General features: G+C 34.9%; 1 protein-coding gene across 1 annotated transcript in view; it reads right to left on the minus strand.

Annotated features, from left to right (window-relative positions):
- The window catches only part of AGPS (alkylglycerone phosphate synthase), a 148625-nt gene that overhangs the window by 66338 nt on the left and 59383 nt on the right, over positions 1–22904 (minus strand). The window contains exons 8-10 of the mRNA XM_036253444.1: positions 18386–18466; positions 4779–4904; positions 1091–1199 (exon numbers count right to left, since the gene is read on the minus strand). Of these exons, the coding sequence (XP_036109337.1) occupies positions 1091–1199; positions 4779–4904; positions 18386–18466 (316 nt within the window). The remainder of the gene's footprint in view (positions 1–1090; positions 1200–4778; positions 4905–18385; positions 18467–22904) is intronic.

Consider the following 22904-nt stretch of genomic DNA (forward strand, 5'->3'; position numbering starts at 1 on the left):
TAACATTTTAGTAACCAATGTCATCCCAATAAATTTAATTAAAAACATATATGAAAATGTTTTTAAATAAAAGAGTAAACTGGGGAGATATCTTGACAAAGGCTTGTCATTGGCTGTCCTGAAAAAGACATAAAACTATTCCATTGATCATAACTCAGTAGTTGACCTCTAGCATGTCTTAAGAGACATAGTTTGTTTTTCTCTCCTTGATGTTACTATCAAAGGTTAGAATTTATCCTAGTTTTATTATAAACTGCTTTTATCCATGCATATAGCTAAATATTTCCAAAAATCAATCTTTTTTTCAGCTTTTCCTACCTTCTGAAGTTAGTAGAGTTTCTCCGCTAATTTAGAAACCTTGTTTTATCTTATCTCCCTGAATTTAAGAAGTATCCCTCTCTACCATTCTAAAAATTAAAAAATAAGCCCATGTTCACCTTAAATTCACAGTGACTACATAACAGTCAGTTTGCAAAATAGTAGGAAGATTCACTTTTTTTTCCTGATTGGTACAGGAATTAAATGTTTGGAATAAAATAAAGAACTACATTCTAATCTACACAGCATCAAGTAGCCAAGCAAAGGATACTACTTAAGTAGTGAAAAAATAAAAGACAAACATAAGTTTTAAAAGTATATGAATCAACAGAATTTTAAATTCTACTTCTTAAAACAAAGCAAATAGCAACAAAAGATATAATTATAGAAAGACTATACAACAACTTATCAGTCCTTTCCCCCTAATTATTTAGACAGCATTAAAAAATATTATAATATAAATATTACAGCAAACCATTTTAACCCTAACAACTACTTTTCTTAATATTAAAAACTCTAAAAGAAAAATCAAATAAAACTAAAACGACCAAGCTGTCTTTAAAACTATAAAAAAGTAAGATGTAAGAGGAAATTTAATAAGATGTTCTCATAATAAAAACTTTATGAAGTACTAAAGTAATAAAACTTTTAAAAAATCACTATTTAAATATATGTCTTTCTTTCAAAGATCTGATATCACAATATCACAGATTTTCACAAAACTGAGTCACTAACCTGCATTTTCTCATAATAAATTTGCAGTTATATTTACCTTCAGATCCCATGATGAAGTGATGGATATCAGGGCCTGTTGACATACGAGGTCCTTGACAGCTTTTTTCTATTATACCTCTAGGTGTTACCATTTTTATATGAACCACCTGTTTAATACAATGCATGGTGTAAATTCTACACATCTGTCAGTGAATGTTGTGTGTGTGTGTACACACATCCATATATTTATATAAAACACTACTTTTTAAATATTGGGTTAGGTGATAAATGTTGATGCCCTTCAGAATTCTAGTATCTTTTAGTAATTCTTAGACTAAAAATAAATTTTATAAACTTTAAAAGAGGGACAGATCAATCTAAGATTCTTACTGGTTTAGGCATATTCATTATCTTAAGAACACCTTAAGCACATTTCTTTAAACCAAATTTAGTCTCAGGTTACCTATGTAGCAAAGAACTAAAGGAAAGAAAAAATAAGCAATGATCATATTTTAATAGGTTCATTCTTTCACTTATTTAACAATATTTATGAAAAAATATTCATGTCAAACACTGCTCAGAATTCTAAAAAACAATTCTTCTTGCCTTATGTCCTCCTTCAACTTACCTAATCTGCCTACTTAGTAGGAAAGAGTGAAAAAAATAAAGTGTTCATTATGATCAGGTCAAAATTGGGATGAAGAGGGAGATTCAATGACTGAGTTAGAGGGGGAGAGACATGTGTGTGACATATCTGTGAGATATGTTTCAAATAGGTGAGAAAGTATACTCTATGTGTGTGTGGGGGCGGGGGAAGGGGTCACTCAAAAATAGTTCCTGATTCAGTAAAAATTCAAAACATTTTTAGAATGGTTTTTGGACAAATGAATAAAAATAATCTATGTACTGTTGCAGAAAATGAGCAGAGAACATCAATAAGCAACTTAAAAAATAAAAATTGCCAAAGAGATCATTTTAAAAGTTTACATTTACTAGCAATTAAAAATTAAGACAAAATATAAATAAAGAGTCCAAAAAAATAAAGATTCTCATGGTGCTAGTGGGAAATGTCAATTGGCACAAAATTCCTATAGAGCAATTTGGCTGTAAGGATCCAGACTTAAAAATGTATAAGCATCTTGTCCAACAATTCAAGCTCTAGGAACTTACCACCCAAAAAACAATTAAAGATGTATGCTAAAAAATATTACTTAAGTGAGTATTTTCCCCTTTGTTTTCTATAATTTTGAAATCAAGAATAACTTAAATGTTCTAAATAATAGGTACTTTAATAAATGATGAATTATCAATAAAAGAATTATATGCACTATTTAAATGATGGTACAAACCTATGTTCATTTACATATTAACATAGTGATAATATAATTTAAAAAGCAGAATAAACACGGTATGATCCTTTTTTATATTAAAAACTAGACATACATATGTTTGTGAGCATGCCTAGAAAATGATCTGGAAGGATAGATACAAAGATGTTAAAAGTGTTAGAAATTATTTTATGTAGTTAATATACACAGAATATCTGAATTTCCTTCTGTGTTTCATAACTAAAAAGTATGCTAAGGAATCTTTCACAGAAGCAATGGATTGTTGGCTAATGGCCATGAGCTTCAACTTTATAGCATACCTTAAGAAATTATAATCATTTAATCAGAAATGCTCAGTAAGTCATTTATAAAGAGATAGTAATCAAATTTTAAAATATTTGAATTGAATTATAATTAGAATTCTTTAAAATGAGCTTGAAAACAAGTAGTAACCAGAATTTAAGATGAAAAGTTTATCCCATAATACATAGAAAGCACCAAGACATGTCAATTTTCAGATGTTAAAAAATTTATACTAACCAACTATCTTCAGCTTTTTTCAAACCGTTAAATAGGTATTAGTATCATTACTTATTATACTTCAAAGAAATATGCACCAAAATTGATTAGAGAAATATATTAACACATTCAAAGAGTTTAATGTTTTTCATGAGTTCTACTCTAGCCACATAAAGGAATATATAAACTTCAGGACAGTTTTCACAAGTGCAATTAATATAAATTAAGACAGTTTCAGTGGAAATTATATACTGTAAAAAAATTTATGTTAAAAATAAGATGTGTTAAGAAATTACTAGTGCAAATAAGTACATTAGGATGTATGTTTATAATACGTGGCCCTTACATAGCTCTTAAAAAGGATTACAATAAATTACATGCTTTAGCAGTACTAAATGTAGAAATCTGTCAAATATTTGCTTAACTCTCAAAAAGATCCTAATAATAGCAAAAGGATCAAATCCTCTCTCTGAAACTAAATTTATTTACATTGCAAAACAAAAATTTGATTTCTAAAATATCCTTAGTAAAAAAAGTAAAATGAACAGGATAATGTAAGCATTTAAAAAGTACTTATAATATAGACATTTAAAGTCTAAAATTGCTGGGTGTTAAATATAAAGAACCAAAATTCATTAAAGATTTGATATTTCTAGGAATGAAGATATTGATTAAAATGTTGAAACTTTAGATTTGAAAAGGAAAACTAAATAGCTCTTAGAATAATGTTAGAACATCACTTTAACAGTCTCATAAAGTTATTTAAAATTGTTACCAAAATATTGCTGATAAGGAAGCTAACATTTTTGAAGCACCTACTACATACCAGGAACTGTTAACAGTAAAGAACTTTATGTCCTTTATGTTCTTTACTTCTTATAATTCTATACAGCAATTAACATTATTTGTTCTGATTTACAGAGGAGTAAACTTGTTTACAAAGGTTAACCAATTTGCACAAGGTCACACAATTATCAAATCACACTATCAAAGCTACAAATAATTCTTAATTCCTAACCAGGGTGCCCATAGTTACACTATTATCAAAATAACTCCCAAATAAATTAATTAAATTAAATAAATAAATAAAAAAATAACTCCCAGAACACTGGCACCAGATCAGCTAAAACAAAATGGTGTGCACATAAAACATTAGAGGTTATACTGCCACTTACTAGAACATTTTCATTCAGGCTCTTTAAATCTATACAGAAAAATTATTTTCCAGAAAAATAAATATAAAAATCTCCTAAAGCACCCCTGGCCCATGTGGCTGAGCAGTTAGATCTTCGGCCCTCGGATCAAAGGTTGCAGGTTTGATTCCCGATCAAGTGCACATACCTGGGTTGCAGGTTTGATCCCATGCCCCAAATAAGGCACATGTGAAAAGCAACCAATCAATGTGTCTCTCTTACAACGTTCTGTCTGTCTCTCTCTCTGTCTCTCTCTCTCTCCCCTTCTCTCCCTCCCTTCCACTGTTTCTAAAAAAGCAATGGAAAAAATATCCTCGGGTGAGGATTAACAAAAATAACAAAAAGTCTCCTAAGGCAAAAGAGTAATAATGATGAGGTCACCTAAATAAATTGACTAAAATCTTGGTAGAGTTGAAGACTGAAGTTCCATGAGAATTATAAAATAACATTTATATATTTTATAAGTCAGATATTATGAAACATTTACAAAGCTTAACTATCAGTCACTTAAGAAGGAGCACACTTAAGTAATGACCATTGTGTCTTTTACCTGCTTCTATCATACACAGTCAGTGTTACCATAATCGAAAGAAGTATACTGCTGAGGGGATTCCACATTCCAATTCAATTTTTTAAGGCTTCCATCACTTTATAATAATCTCTGTATATTAACCAATTATTATGTAATAATTAGAAAAAAATTTACCAGGTCTTCAATATTGCCATAGATATTCTTCTTCATGCCTGATGCCCGAGTAGATACCCATCCTCCCACAGTGCTGAATTCCAGGGAATCTGGTTCATGACCTGTACAATAACCACTTTCTTTAAGCTGAAAAACAAAAATGTAATGTTTTACTAGTGAAAATGGTCCCATTTCACACAGCACTCAACACATTAACTCTTCCCACTTTAAAATCCCCATATGTTACTGGAATTTGGACTCATTAAAACCTCTATAGAAAAAGAAATACTTCTTTTGTCATACTTGTCCAACAAATATTTTTAAGCTTTTGCTTTGAGGAAAACTTTACAAAACTGAAAAATGTGGTCCAAAAGACAGTTGTATTTTCCACAAGTTCACTAGTCAATCTTATACCTTATTACTCTTTTATTTTAAAGTCAACTACCCTCCCTACTTTTTTTTTCCCCACAAAGAGACCATTTAAATACTTATGGAGATAAGATTATGCTTAAACAACTGCCAACTTCACCTAAACACTTTCAATAAATAAAGCACTTAATCTCTTGTTCTCCCTACCCTAATATTATATGCAGCAGGCCTGCAGAAAATCCTAGCAAATTGCCTGTACTTAATTCTCTCTAGGAGTCATGTGTTTTAATGTATAGCCATCTGGCTAGGTTTCCTGCATGTAATCCTGTCATTTATTTGTGATGCAGATCATGCATTCCTGTACATTAAATAGTCACTTGTTTCTCATTTTTCTATATTAGCTTGGCTTTGCCATCTGCACAGCACCTGAGGTTGAATGGATGCCCTTTGCTGCAACAACACCAAATCCATTCCACTGAAATCATTGTAAAGACTCCGCCATCTCATGTCTAACAGTACATACACCACCATCTGCATACCCACTGTCTACCGCACTCAAGCCCAACAATCTGTGTTGACCATTTGACAGTCATCCAGTTAAGCAACTGTTTCTATTTTTCAAGTGAGCCATGCATAGATGTAGGATATGTCAGCTATGTTTGTATCATATATTTAAGTATGGTACGAAAGTTGTAATCCAAAACTTGAGAGGCAATTAATTTAAATATAATTTGTTAGCTTTCGCACATAAGCAATGCAAATTATTTACCTTTTCCGTTTTGTTGCTAGGAAAGCAAGGTTTGATAATGTATCAATTATTACATAGTTGGATTTTTTTCACTACATATTTAATACATTTATTTCAGAGGTAAACCACAAGTAGGCAGCTTAAATACATGACTGAACATATTAAAATAAAGATTATCAGACTGTTATATTTCTTCCCTAACTCCCAATCTATAATCATATTATTTACACTCAAAAACTACTGTTACTCAAATTTTCTAAAATTAGGAGAAGGAAAAGAAAAGATATTCATGGAAACTTAGGTGTGCTAGATACTGAATAACAAGTTTTCATATATTCTCATGACAAAATCTCCACATTACCTATACAGAAGCAAATCCTTAAATACACATTTAAATTATTTCTATAAGTGCATGATGCAGAGTACTGAGGAGTACATACAAGTGAGAAAACTACTCAGAACCAGAGAAAAAATAATCCAAAAGGATCAGAGCACAGACTGGGAGAGAATATTTGCAAAAAAACACACCTGATAAAAAACTGTTACCCAAAATATACAAAGAACTCTTAAAACCCAACAAGAAAACAACCTAATTAAAAAATGGGCCAGACCTTAATAGACAATTCACCAAAGATAGCAAATAATCATATGAAAAGATGCTTGACATCACTGCCATCAGGGAAATGTAAAATAAAACATCAATAAGGTACCACTACACACCTTTATAAATAGCCAACCCCCAGAATCCAGACAACACCAAATGCTGGTGAGGATGTGGAGTAATAGAAACTCTCATACAACATTAGTGAGAATGCGAATGGTACAGTCACTTTGGAAGATTGTTGGCTGTTTCTTACAAATTCAACTTCTCTTAACATAGAATCCAGCCCTGGCCAGTTTGGCTCAGCAGTTAAGAGCACTGGTCCACGGTCCAGAGAGACCCGGGTTCGGTTTCCGCTAAGAGCACATACATCGGTTGCAGTTTGTCCCTGGTCCCAGTTGGGGTTGTGCAGGAGGCAGTCACTCGATGTGTCCCTTTCACATTGATGTCTCTCTCTCTCTCTCTCTCTTTTCCTCTCTCTCCCTCGCACTCTATCTGAACAAAAATGGAAAAATGTCCTTGGGTGAGGATAAAAAAAACAAACATATAATCCAGCAATTGGGCACCTTGCTGGGATATTTACTCAAAGGAGTTGAAAACTTACATTCACATAAAAACCTGCACACACATATTTATGACAGCTTTATTCATATATTGCCAAAACTTGGGAGCAACCAAAATGTCTTCCGTTAGGTGAATGAACAAATAAACTGTGGTACATGAAGACAATAGAATATTATTCAGTGCTAAAAAGTAATGAGCTACCGAGTCATTAAAAAACATGGAGGCCCCTTAAATGCCTATTACTAAATGAAAGAAGCCAATCTGAAAAGGTTACATATTCTGTGATTCTAACTATATGACATTCTAGAAAGGTAAAACTATTAAGACAATGAAAAGATCAATGATTGCCAGGTGTGAGGAAGGAGAGAAATGAACAGGCAGAGCCCATAGAATTTTTAGGGGAGTGAAAATACTCTGTATAATATTACAATGAGAAATATATGTCATTGTACATTTGTCCAAATCCAAAGAATATACAACATCAAGGATGAACCCTAAGATAAAGCAGAGACTTTGGGTAATTATGATATGTCAATGGACGTTCATTCTTGGTAAAATATCTACCATTCTGGTGAGTGAGAAGGAGGTCATACATATGTGGGGTCAGGGGACATATGGGGCATATGGGAAATCTCTCTGAACCTCCCTCTCCTTCCTTCTGTTGTAAACTTAAAACTGCTCCTCAAAAAATAATGTGGTTTTTAGAAATAAAAACATTTTCAGATAAACAAAGGTGAACGAATCCATCAATAGTAAAGATATATTAAAAGAATTCCTTCAAACATCAGATGGAATTAAGGATGCCAGAAAAGGTGACTAGATAAGTAAATATATAAAAAATTTTTTCTTATTATTTAAATATTTTTAAAGATAATTGACTGTTTCAACAAAAATAAAACAATATATTGTAGGTTTCACAACATGTAAAAGTAGAATGTATGACAATAATAGCACAAAGGAAACAAGGGGCGAGGGAAGTATATTGTAAGGTTCTTATACTAAACTCTGAAATGCTATTTAATCACTTGAAGGTAGACTTTTAAGTTAAAGATGTATAAATCCTTTAAAAACAAATCCCTTAATAAAAGAAAAAGCTACAGCAAATAAAGAAACAAAGGAGATAAATAGTATCATAAAAAATATTCAATAAAAAAGGCAATAAAAGTACTAAAAAATAACCAAAAACAAATGGGAAATATAGAAAACAAAAAGCAAGATGACAGACTTAAACTAAACCACATCAATACAATGTATTGAAGGTAAATGGTCTAAACAACCCAATTAAAAGGTATAGATTGTCAGGTTAGATAAAAAGTAAAGACCCAATTTTACACTGTCCACAAGAAAAGCACTTTAAATATAAAGACACAGATTAGCTAAAAGTAAAAGAATAAAATAGGAGAAAAATATTCCTTGCTAACAATAGTCAAAAGAAAACAGAAAAGGCTCTTTTAATATCAGCTGAAGTAGATTTCAGGTCAAAGAATATTATCAGGGAAAATAAAAAGGTCATTTCATAATGACAAATGATTCTTAATCAAGAAGAGATAACAATCATAAGCCTCAATTCCCCTAATAACAGAGCTTTAAAATATATAAAGTAAAAACTGATTAAAACTGTAAGAAAAACGGATCTAAAATGATAGTTGGATATTCTGATTCCCCTCTTTGATAAAACAAGTAGACAGAAAATTTTTTAAAATATCAAAGGCCTGAACAACACTAATAAATCAATTGACCTAAAAGACATTTACAGACTACTCCAACCAATAACAACAGAAGACACACACTTTCAAGTGTACGTGGAACATTTATAAGATACACCATAATGTAGGCCAAAAAACAAGTGTCAATTAATTTGAAAGCATTCAAGTCATATAAAGTATGTTTTCTGAACACGATGGAATGAACACAGAAATCAAGAACAGAAAGATGTCTGAAAAATGCCCCAATTATTGGAAACTAAACAATAATTTGCGAGTACCCATTGGTCAATGAAAAAATCAAAAGGGAAGTAGAAAATATTTTGAAATAAATGAAAATTAATATACATATCAAAATTTGTAGGATACCACTAAAGCTGTAGTTGAAGGGAAATTATAGTACTGAACACCTACACTAAAGAAGAAAAATAATAAATTACCTCATATTCCACCTTAAGACACAAAAAGCATTTGACAAAACTCCATATCCATTCCTAATGAAAACTTCCTGCAAACTAAGATAGAACGAACCTCCTCAACTTAATAAAGGGCATCTACAAAAAAATTTTATAGTTAGTTAACATCATAATTAATGGTAAAGAAGTGAATGCATCTCTCCTAAATCAGGAACAAGACAAGGATGTCTACTTTCACTTCTTTTTGAAATTATATTAGAGGTTCTAGCCAGCACAATCAGGAGAGAAAAAGAAATAAAGGCATACCGTTTGGAAAGGAAGAAGTAAAAATCTTTATTCACAAAGGACATGGTCCAATGAGAGCTACAAGAAAACTGTTAGAATTAGTGAGTTTAGCAATGTTGTTATATATAAAATCTCTATACAAAACTCAATTGTTATCTTTTTTTTATCTTCACCCAAGGACCTTTTTTTTTGCATTTATCTTCAGACAGAGGAGGAGGGAGAGAGGGAAGAAGATAGAAACATCAATGCAAGAGAGACACATGGACTGGTTGCCACCCACATGACCCCAACCAGAGCCAGGGACAAACTACAACCGAGGTATGTGCCCTTAGCGGGCACCGAACCCGGTACTCTCTGGTCTGTGGGCTGATGCTCTCACCACTGAGCCAAACCGACCAGGGCTCAATTGTATTTCTATATACTAACAAAGAACACTCAGAAATTGAAAACTTTTAAAAATATAATTTACTATAGCACCAAAAATATGTAATATTTAGAGACAAATCTCATTTTAAAAATATGAAATATCTGTACACAGAAAACCAAAAGACACTGTGGAGAGAAATTACACACTAAAAAAAACAAAAATCCCTAGCAACAATCCATGTTCATGGGTCAGAAGAATCAATATTGTTAAGATGTCAGTCTCCTCAAATTGATATATACAGTTGATGCAATCCCAACCAAAATCCCAACAGGTTATTTTTACAGAAATTGACAAGCACTGATTATAAATTTCACATGAAAATGCAAAGAACTGAGAATTACCAAAACAATTCTGAAAAAGATTTATGATAAAGCTACAATAATCCAAACAGTATGATAATGGCATAAAGACAGACAGATCAACAGAACAAAATAAAGTCCAGTACTAGATGCACACATATATTGACAACAGACTATTATTTTAATGGTATAGAGTCAGTTCCGTGAAAAAAGAATAGATTTACCAACAAATGGTGCTGGAATAACTAGATATCAATATGCAAAAAACAAAACAAGAACTTTAATCCATTCTTTGCACCAAACACAAACATTAACTCAAAATCTTAAAAACTCATCATATGGAAACAGTTTAAAGGCCCATCAATGGATGAATGATAAAAAGATGTGATTACGCATACACACACACACACACACACACACACACTCTAAAATAGTGTGCAGCCATAAGAAAGGAAGATATCCTGCCATATGCAACAATATGAATGAACCTTGAGCACATTATGCTAAATGAGATAAGGCAGATAAAGAAAAGTACTATAAGATATTACTTAAGTGTAGAATCTAAAAAAAGTCAAAGTCGTAGGGAGTAAAATGGTGGTTACCAGGGGATGGGGTGGGGGAATAAGGCTGATGTTTGTGTATAAACTTGCAGCAAGTAGTGAATAAGCCATAAAGATCGAATGCACAATATAATGAATACAGACAATAATAACTGCACTACAATCATCAAACTTGTTCAGAGACTAAAACTTAACTATCTCAATCACTAAAAAGAAGAGACAATTATGCAATGTGACAGAGGTGCCAAATAGCACTACAATGGCAATCATATTGCAATATATAAATGCATCAATTTAACACACTGACTACCTTAAATTTACATATGTCAAATATATTTAATACAAAAACTCAGAGACTTGAATGTAAACAAAAAACTTTAAAACCTTTTTTCTAACCTTAAGTTAAGCAAAGGTTTCTAGATATGACAGTAGAAAAATGATATATAAAATAAAAATTAATATGCTGGACTTCTTCAAAATTAAACACATATACCTTTCAAAAGACTCTATAAAGAGAATGAAAAGACAAGCCACAGACTGGGGAAAAAATATTTGCAAGCCATATATCTGAAAAAGGACTTATATTCAGAATACATATTTTTGAAACTCGAAAAACTCAGTAAGAAAGCAAACAACCTAATTTACAGTTTGGGAAAACAACATGAGCAGACACTTCACCAAAGAAGATATATGGATGGCAAATACCACTTAAAAAGATATTCAATATCACTAGTCATTAAAAAAATGCAAATTAAAATCACAATGAGATACCACAACACATCTACTAGAATGACTAACTTTTAGAAGACTACAACACCAAGTATTGGCAAGGATGTAAACAAACTAGAATTCTTAATACAATGCTAGTGGGAATATATAATGATGCAATCAGTCAAGGAAAATGTTTGGTAGTGTTTCAAAAAGGTAAATATAAACCTACCCTTTGATTTAGTAATTTCATTTCTAATTATTTATTCAAGAAAAATGAAAGCATATGTCTATACAAGGACTTGCACATAAATGTTCACAGAAGCTCTATTTGTAAGAGCCGAAAACTGGAAACAATCCAAGTGTTCAACAACAAGTGAATGAATAAATAAACAGTGGTATATCTACACAGTAGAATACTACTGGTAATAAATGCAATCTGTGTGATTTTCAAAATAATTATGCCTAGTGAAAGAAACCATATACTCACTCCCTGCAAAAAAGTACATGACTCAATTTTAGTAGAATTTTAGGATTTAAACAAATCTACAGGGACAGAAAGCAGATCAGTGACTGCAAGAGACAGGGTAGGGGTGGGTTGAAGAAGATTATAGCGGCAAGAGGAAACTTCTGAGGTTGGTACAGATGCTCATTATGTTGATTGTGATGATCGCTTTATGGCTGTATTCATATATTAAAATTTATCAAGTTGTACATTCCACGTTTTGAATCATTTTTTATTTTTCAATTATAGTTGACATACAATAACATATTAGTTTCAGGTGTACACCTCAGTGATTAGACATTATATAACTTACTAAGTGAACTTCCCAATAGATCTCATACCCATCGGACACCATACATATTTATTAGAATATTATTGACTATATTCCCTATGCTGTTCTTTGTATCCCCATCACTATTCTGCAACTAATTTCTACTTCTTAATCCCTTCACCTTTATACCCATTCTCAATTCCCTACCTATCTGGCAACCGTCAAAATAGTCTCTGTATCTACTTGTTCATTTATTTTGTTTTTTAGATTCAATTGATGATATACATGTATTAATTGACATTTTATTGTTCATATTTTTTCTTTTTTTATTTCTTCTTCTTAATGAAGACCCTTTAACATTTCATGTAATACTGGTTTGGTGGTGATAAACTCCTTTAGCTTTTTATTGTCTGGGAAGCTTTTTATATGCCCCCGATTCTAAATGTTAGCTGTGCTGTGTAATCTTGGTTGTAGGTTGCTGCTTTTCTGGCCTGCAAAGTTTCTGTTGAGAAATTAGCTGACAGTCTTATGAGAGCTTCCTTGTAAGTAATTATTTTTCTCTTGCTGATTTTTAAAAAATGTTTCTATTGATTTTTAGAGACAGAGGAAGGGAGAGGGGGAGAAAGAGAAACATCGATCAGCTGCCTCCTGCAGGCCACCTAATGGGGATCGAGCCTGCAATTCAGACATATGCCCTGACCAGGAATCGAACCTGCAATCTTTTGGTGCATGGGATGACAATCAACTGAGCCACAGCAGCCAGAGCTTCTCTTACTGCTTTTAAGATTCTCTGTCTTTAACCTTTGGCATTTTAATTATAATGTATTTTGGTGTGGGCCTCTTTGGGTTCATATTTGGGACTCTCTGTGCTTCCTGGACTTGTATGTCTACTTCCTTCACCAGATTAGGGAAGTCTTCTGTCATTATTTTTTCAAATAGGTTTTCAATTTCTTGCTATCTCTCTTCTCCTTCTGGCATCCCTATGATGTGAATGTTAAGACACCTGAAGTTGTACCAGATATATTGAACTGAATGGAAGTTGTAGGATTTCCATTCAGCTAGATTTCAGGTGGTTTTATTTCTCTGGATTCTCTTTTCTTTTTGCTGTTCTAATTGGGTATTTTTTACTTCCTTATATTCCAAATCACTGATTTGATTCTCAGTTTCATCTACTCGACTGTTGCTTCCCTGTAAATTATTCTTTATTTCAATTAATGTAGCCCTTATTTCTGACTGGTTCTTTTTTATGATTGCTATATCTTTTTTCTTTCCTTTTTTTTTTATCCTCACCGGAGGACATTTTTGCACTTATCTTCAGAGAGAGCGGGAGGGAGAGAGCTGCCAGGATCAGTGTGAGAGAGACACATCAACTGGTTGCCACTCACACGACCGGGGCAGGGACAAATTGGAACCAAGGTTCGTGCTGGAAACTGAACCTGTGACTCTGGTCTGCAGGCCGATGCTCTAACCGCTGAGCCAAACTGGCCAGGGCTCTTTCCTTTAAAAATATGTTTTTATTGAGTTTTTAGAGAGAAAGGAGGGGAGAGGGAGATAGAAACATCAATGTGAGAAAGAAACAGACTGGCTGCCTCCTGCACACCCCCTACTGGGAATGGAGCCCACAACACAGGCATGTGCCCTGACTGTGAATTGAACCAGGAACTCTCAGTCCATGGGATGATGCTCAATCCACTGAGCCACACCGACCAGGCTGCTATGTCCTTTTTTATGCTGTTGGAAATTCTCACTAAGTTCTTTGAAGTTCTCACTAAGTTTCTTGAGCATTTTATAGCCATTGTTTGGAGCTGTGTGCATGGTAGTTTGCTTACTTTCATTTTGTTTGGCTTTCTCTGGAGATTTCTCCTGTTCTTTCATTTGAAAGCTGTTTGTCTCATATTTTGGCTGCTTCCCTGTGTTTGTTTCTATGTAACAGGTAGAGTTGCTATGGCTCTCTGACTTAGTAGAGTGGCCTTGAATAGTAGGTGTCTTGTAGGGCACAGTGGCACAGCCTCCCCGGTCACCCAAGATGGGCACTCCAGCTATGCCCCTATGTGGCCTGTGTGCACTGTCCTGTTGTAGTTGAGGCTCGACTGCTATTGGCATCACTGAGAGAGATTGACCCTTAGGCTGATCAGCTGCAAGGACCAGCTACACAGCAGTGGGGCTTTGGTGCTCACTGAGTCCACCCCTTGAGTGTATCACTTGTGGAGGTGGTAGAGTTGTAATCTGGTGTGGTCTGAAGCCTGTCTACTGGGCACACTGGCTTTGGGGCCTCCCAGGAAGGGCAAGGTCAGCCACTGCCTGTGCCCAGTCCGGACCACCAGCACGAGCTACAGAGCGATCTGCAGATGGCTGCTACCTGTGCTGGGCTGGAAGGTGCCCAGGAGAGGCCAAGCTATGAACCAAGGCTGGCTGCCACTGATGTCAGGCCTGGCACTACTAAGCAAGAGGTACAGGGTACACAGAGGCCAGATGCTGCTTGTTTGAGAGATTTTAGGAAAGTCTGAATCATGAGGCAAGAGAGGCCATTTGTATAGGAAAGCCACTGGATATGGCTTTGGTTGGCCCACAAGTTAAGTGGGGCAGGGTCTCAGGGAATCACCAAGGCAGGGTGAGCAGTATGAACAAGGTTGATGGAGACTCAGATATGGAGCCTGCCTGCCAGCTCTGTGGGGGTCGTTTGAGAAAAGGAAAAATGGCCTCTGCCAGCACTTTTTTCTGCCCCCCAACTCCCAGCTCTTGCTCTGATACCAGACAATTCAGTTTCTACCCATATTTCCCTGATTCCTTTCAAGCTGCTGCCTCAGTGCTAGAGCCCAGAGGAAGTGCATGGGCCCTTTAAGAGGACCTTCCTGGGACACCAGGAGCCCTGTTGTCACTCAGCCACAATCCTTACTGGTTTTTATAGCCAGAAGTTATGGGGACTTCTTGGCTGGCTCTGGGACCCTGGGCTGGGATCTCCTGATCCTCAGGAGGGACCCCCACAGCCAAGATACCCCTCCCAATTTTAAACCACCACACATGGGTGTGGGACCAGCCCTTCCATGTCTCCACCCCTCCTATCAGTCTCAATGTAGCTTCTTCTTTAAATCCCCAGTTGTAAGACTTCCATTCAGCTAGATTTCAGGTGGTTTTAAATGATGGTTCTTCTGTAGTTTAGCTGTTATTCTGATGTGGTTATGGAAGGATCAGAGTATCACATTTACCTATGCCACCATCTTAACTGTAAGTCTCTCAAGTTGTACATTTTAAATGAGTGTGTAATTTCTTGTGTGACAGTTATACCTCAATAAAACTATTATAAAACAACAAAATAAAAATAAATAACTCCAAGGATTTTAGCCCAAGCTGCCCAAAATACTAAATTTCCACCAACTGATAATGAGAATGAGAAGGCTACAGAATAAGCCAACTGTGGAAAAAAATAGAAATTCAATTTTTAAAATGTTGAGTTAGTTTAAGACATTTTGTCTAAAATGTGTATTAGATATGCAAGTCGAGATATTAACTAGGCAACTGGACATACAAGTTTTGAGTTCACAAAAGAAGTGTGAGGTGGTGATATAAATTTGGGAGTCTCTGGCATGTAGAAGGAGTATTTAAAGTCAGCTGTGCTTGAATGAAGCAGACAGTGCTCAATAAAAATTAGTGGAATTATAAAAGTCTAAGTACTTTACGTTACTAACTTTTTTCATCCTAACATAAACCTTATGAAGTAGGAATTATAATCTTCATTTTACAGATGAAGAAAGAAACTGAGGCATAGAGAAATGAGTCCCTAGGCAGGAAAAAACATAAATCACATATCTCCAGGCTATTAACTAATAAAATGAAGTAGCCAAAGATTTAATAAGCCTAAAAATACAAATTTCCAAAATTCATAATTGACACATTAGTGACCTCCCTTAAATTTTATATATATTAACATCAATATATCAATGTAATAACATCAATGTAATCTACAAATTAAAAAGATTAAAATCTGTGCTACCCAACTACTATATCTGTTTCATTTTAAAACTTCTAGAAGCAAAAAGCAGGATATTTTAAGCTGGTCACCTCAGCTAAAGTAGAAACTGAAGGACTCAGCATTTAATGAGGAAGAACTTGAACTGGAATCAAAACAGATTTAGAAACTATATTATAGTCTACTAGAGGGATAAGCGAAAATTCTATATTCGTATTTAGAGAAATGAACTAGTAGGTAAAATACCAGAAGTTCCTAGTCTAAGAATTGACATTTAAGTTTCAAGGAAGTATGTTCCTTGAATTTTAAATCTAACCTTTGAAAAAAAAAAGAAAACTTGGAAAGGTTAAAATACTACATCAAATACCATAACAAAAAATTTAAAAATTGGAGACATGAAAGACCATCCTGTTACAAAAAAAATTGCTGTGTTGATAATGCCTCATCCAGGCATAACAGAAGGCTAATACAGGACTTTTTACAGACTTTTAAAATTTTTTATTAAATACTATTATTCTGATGTTCACTATAAACTATAATAATTAACAAATCTAATAACCTTGACTTACATAATACCTCAACTTACTGAAGACCTTTAACACCACCTCAACAAATACAGTATGTTCAATTTCTTTCAGTTCTCTGTGCATACTGTATTAAATTAAAAATAAAGACAGTAACAGTTTAATATTTTTTTTCAAAGACTTTCATCTAGAACTGTTCACTGGCATACCAATTTCATTCAACTCTTTACCAAGAGAAAAGAAAAAAGAAAGAAAAATAAGATGAATAAGCACATCACATCTCCCTCAATGTCCTATTAAAAAGAGGAAGGGAGTCTCGTAATACAAGTTGAACAAAGTGGTAAGAATATCACCAACAAACTAGACTTTCTAATTTTTGTTTATAAAAGCTGAGTTACCAATGTTTGAGAAGGTTGAAGGAACAAATACATTTTAATAACTATTTGCTTAGAAACCACAAAGGGAACCCAAAGTTTTCAAAAAATTCATTAGGATCTTCCAAAAAGTACATAAGGACTCCAAGAGTTTCACTAACTACACGAGATGACCAGTTTTCAATGAAATTATACATTGAGAAGTTCAATAAATAGCAAATATCAGCATCTACCCAGTTGATACAATTTATCATCAACTTCTGAAAATTCTATGTCCAATTTGTTCCATTTTGTTCCATTTTTACTACTTTATTCCAGGTCACAATCAGCAATTGCCTAAATTATTGCAGCATCCTCTAAACCTACCCTTATGTGCCCCAACCATCCTCCACACAGTAGCCAGAACTACCCAATTAAAAGATCACAAACTTCTAAAAGGGACTTTATAAGGCCCTTTATGATCTCACCTCTTCATGTTTTCCTGCCTTCATCTTTTACCACTACTACATGTTCACCTACCAAATATACAAACACCAAGAATGTGTTCTCCCATACACACACACTAGAGCTCAGCCATACGCAGTTATCTGTATGCTCCCAAAAGCAACAGCTGCTTGTAAAGCCTCTGTACATGCTGCTTCCTAACTGGATGCTCTCCCCAACCTCATCTCCTTTCTTGCTAATACTCACTCATCCTGAAGTCTCATTTTATTTATTTATTTTTTTTTATCCTCACCCGAGGATATTTTTCCATTTTTTGTTCAGGTAGAGTGGGAGGGAGAGAGAGGAACAGAGAGAGAGAGAAACATCGATGTGAAAGGAACACATCGAGTGGCTGCCACCCGCACGACCAACCAGGGCCGGGGACAAACTGCAACCGAGGTACGTGCCCTTAGCGGGAACCGAACCCGGGTCTCTCCAGACCACAGGCCGATGCTCTAACCGCTGAGCCAAACCGGCCAGGGCTGATGTCTCATTTTAAATGCTGCATTCTTTGTGATACATTCTCTGTCCAACTCCTTTCCTCCTAACCCCATTTGATGAGTCATAATACCCCACATTTAGCCTTCACCTAGAAATTCTCTCTGAATCATAGTTGTCTACTAACCTAACTTTCTGTCATGTAATTAACATAAGCTATCCAAGGGTAGAGGATGGTGTTTTATTTATTACTGTGTCCTCAGTATCTAGCTCACTACCTGATCCATAACAGAAACTGAACAAACTCACTCAGTGAATATATTGTGAAAGGTACTCATTCATAGAGGAGACACACCAGTTTTGAAAATCTTAAAGAAATAACATACCTGTCTTTCCAACTCTTGCCCTGTTATGCCAGCCTCTACATGAGCTGTCAGATTGTTCTCATCAACCCAGAGGATTCGGTTCTGTTGCAAAGAAATAAAAAAGTCTCATCTCCGTGAACTATTGACATTTTCTCAGGAAATATAACTTCGTAACTGAAACCAGCAAGTGACAAGGCAGTAATTAGGCAAGTAGGGTTACCCACACCAGAAAGCTCTACTTATCCCTGAATAAACAAGACAGAAATAGTAACATAGGCAGTATATTACACAGGCGTTGGTTTAAAACAGACTGTCTTTATTCAGATATTAATTTGAATTAAACTATACCTCTTACCTTAGGCAATTATTTAACTGCCTAAGCTTAGTGTTTCCTTAATTGTAAAGTGTGGATAGCAATACCTACTCATAGAGTTGCTATAAAAATTAAATGAGATACTACACATAAAAATCTTAGCATACACGGTTACTGTCATTTTGTAAATACTATCTATACTACTATTAACAGTTAGAAATCATATCTAATTTAAGAACATCAGAAGATGGCCATTGTGGGATTAGAAAAAGACACATGCAAAGACATCTGAATGTAGTCAATGGCATCCCTGCTTTATTTTTTCTCCAAAGTAAAAACACAGACCTAAACACATCCCTATCTCCTGCTGAAAAGAAGAAACTATCATCTACCCCAACTTATCAAATATATGCCTGTCGAAAAATGTTTTTAACATTCTTATTTGACCTACTTTTTATATATATGAATCTTAATTAATTACTTTCTACTATTAGGAGCAGACTTGCTTCCTTGAACTTAATTTGGTTGAGCAATCAGGTAACACACAGAATCTTCTTCTGGATTCCACAGAAGCTTTCTTTACACTTTGATATGTTCAATTTTATGGCAATAACTAAAATGCATAAGTCTAGTCGATAATAACAAGGAAAGAATATAATAGAAAATATGAAAATAAGAGTCTCAGACAACCTATATTCCAAATTTGAACATGTACAAATAACTGCACTGCTTAATTCACAGGGTTATGATAAACATAAGATGATGCACATGAATGTATTTTTTTATGTCATATAAAACTATCACTATAATTATACTCTCAAAATAAGACAATAGTGATGTTTATATAACTATGGCAAAATCAGGCTTTTTGTCCCATGACAGCTAAACAAAAGTAAGTATTAAACTGTAGAAATAAAAGACAAGCCCTGGCCGGTTTGACTCAGTGGTTAGAGCATTAGCCCACAGACCAAAAAGGGTTGCAGATATGATTCTCAGTCAAGGGCACATACCTGGATTACAGTTCTGATCCCTGACCCCAAGCTGGGCACCCTGACCCCAAGCTGGGCACCCTGACCCCAAGCTGGACACCCTGACCGGGGCCGTGCAGGAGGCAACCAATCAATGTGTCTCTCTCACACTGATGTTTCTCTCTCTCTCTCTCACTCCCTCTCTTCCACTCTATCCAAAAATTAACAAAAAAAATATCCTCAGGTGAGGATTAACAAACAAAATAGTTAAAAGACAAAATTCAGCAATATAATGGAACCTTATATAGTTATATACATCTATATAAGGAACCTTATATAATTTGTATACATCTTCTCCCCAAGTAGACTGGTTCTTGAAGCAATTACATACTTGTGCTAATCATATACCTTGTATTTACCAGGAGTCCAAACATGTTTTTGGTAGAACAAAAAAAAACCTAAAAATGAAAAATTTAAAGACCACCTTATGGACACTCACAGAGAAACCTAAAGAGAATGTATTGGTTACCTTATTAGATACCCCATATAAGTCAACAATAAAACTATAATTTTTAAGGCCAACAGGTCTTAGTATTATCATATATATTTAAGTAGAAAACTGGTACAACTGATTTTCATCATATTTTGTATATATTGCTTCAGAATTACACTGTGCAAGCCCGGCTGGTGTGACTTAGTGGTTAACTGTCAACCCATGCACCAAAGAGGTCGCTGGTTCAGGGCACATGCCCAGGTTGTGGGGGCATGCAGGAGGCAGTTAATTGATGTTCTCTGTCACTGATGTTTCTATCTCCCTCTCCCTTTCTCTTCCTCTCTCTCTCTCTAACATCAATAAAGAAAAAACAAATTCTTTTAAATAAAAAAGAAGTACACTGTGCAAAATCATGCACAGATACAGCTTTCTAACTTCAATGCAAATCACAATTATAAGTACCACACATCTATTATGTTTTTTGTTAATTTTCACCTGAGAATATATATTTTTTGTTTTTATTAATTTTTTTTTTTTAAGACAGAGAGGAAGGGAGAGAGAGATAGAAACATCAATGTGAGACAGAAACATCAATTGCCTGCCTCCTGCACACCCCCTACTGGGGGTCGAGCCTGCAACCTGGGTATGTGCCCTGACCTGGAATCGAACTGAGACTTCTCAATCCTTGGGAAGATGCTCAATCCACTGAGCCACACCCTCTGGGCATCACCTGAGGATATTTATCCATGGATTTTTTTTTTTTAGATAGAGTGGAAGGGAGGAGGGAGGCAGAGAGAGAGAGAGAGAGAGAGAGAGAGAGAGAGAGAGAGAAACAGTGATGTGAAAAAGATACACTAATTGGTTGTCTCCCATACAATCCCAACCGGGGTTAGGACTTGCAACCCAGGTTCATGCCCTTGACCTGGAATCAAACCGATGACCCTTCAGTCTGAGGACCAACACTCTAACCGCTGAGCCAAACCAGCCACACCATGTATCTATTATAATACTTGAGAGAATACAATGTTAAAGGCAGTGAGTATATAAGGCTTTTCTACAAAATAAGTGGTTAAGCTTCTACTCAATGTAAAGACTTTTACATATATTACCTCATGTAATCTTCACAACAACCTTCCACAGTATTACTGTGTCAATTTTACACATTCAGAAACAGATTTAGACAGAACTAAATCTGTAGACAGTAAGGTAAAAAAACAGAAATTCAAACACATTCCAAAGCCTATTCCAGAACAGGCTACTTTTAAGCTATCTTCACAGGAAATTGCCTTTTCTTAACTCTGGGATAAGGAAAAAAATTGATGGGTAACTTTGTAGTAGAATAATCAGGCTATCACTATCTGAACTTGCTGATCAACTTTAGCAACACTAAAAGTGGACAACTAGCTATTATGTACCTCCCTATGTGACATGACATAGAAAAGCACATCATCTTTGAGATATTCTTGCTTAAAAAATATTAAAAGCTATGCCTGAATCTAACTAGATTTTTGTTTCTAAATCCTCACCCAAGAATATTTTCCATTTTTCTTCATACAGAGTGTGAGGGAGAGAGGAAAGGAGGAAGAGAGAGAGAGAGAGAGAGAGAGAGAGAGAGAGAGAGAGAAACATCGATGTGAGTGAGACACATTGCCTGATTGCCTCCCGCATGACACCGACCAGGGCCGGGGATCAGACAGAAACCAAGGTACGTGCCACTGACCAGAATCAAACCTGAAACTATTTGGTCCACGGGACGATGCTCTAACTGCTAAGCCAAAGCGGCCAGGGCCTGAATCTGACTAGATTTTATATATAACTTCAGGTTTAGAGGACACACAGAGTCTAGAGGAAGAGTTAAATGACAGCAAGAAGAAGCATCAGGCAAATTCAAAATACGACATATTCTATACTACAAATAACCTAGTTTCTCTAAGTCAGTAGCAGTCAAAAAGGAAAAATGGTGCTTCAATTAAAATGAGACTTAAGGACCCTAGCCGGTTTTGTTCAGTGGTTAGAGCATCGGCCTGGGGTCCACAGAGACCCAGGTTCGGTTCCTGCTAAGGAGACATACCTCAGTTGCAGTTTGTCCCTGGCCCTGGTTGGGCCCTGCAGGAGGCAGCCACTCCATGTGACCCTTTCACATCGATGTTTCTCTCTCTATTCTCCTCTCTCTCCTTCCCACTCTATCTGAACAAAAAACGGAAAAATGTCCTCGGGTGAGAATTAAAAAAAAATTTTTTTTTTTAAATGAGTCTTAAGGAAACCACCAAAAGCTAACGTGGGTCTCTGTATGAAACCCTATTTGAACAAATGAACTTAAAGACAATTTCAAAACAATTAGAAAATTTAAATGATATGAGGATTTACTTTTAACTTTGCCAAGAATGATAATAAAATAGTGAGAACATGTCCTTTTAAAAAAATATACACATAAATATTTAGGTGTAAAGTAGCAAAATACCAGAATTTGTTTTATAATAGAAAAAAAAAGAAAGATAAAACCAATATTGCCAAATGTTAATAACTGCTTAATCTAGAGAATGGGTATGTTGTTCTCTCTACTTTGGTGTTTAAAATAATTTAAATTAAAACAGTTACAAAAAAATTCTTTTTGCCCTAGCCAGTGTGGCTCACTTGGTTAGAGCATCATCCCATGCAATGAAGGATTTCAGGTTTGATTTCCCAGTGAGGGCACATACCAGGTTTTGGGTTCGATCCCTGATCAGGGTATATAGGAGGCAACGGGTCAATGTTTCTCTCTCACAT

This window comes from Molossus molossus, unplaced genomic scaffold (assembly GCF_014108415.1).
Source record: "Molossus molossus isolate mMolMol1 unplaced genomic scaffold, mMolMol1.p scaffold_m16_p_11, whole genome shotgun sequence".
NCBI classification, from domain to species: domain Eukaryota; kingdom Metazoa; phylum Chordata; class Mammalia; order Chiroptera; family Molossidae; genus Molossus; species Molossus molossus.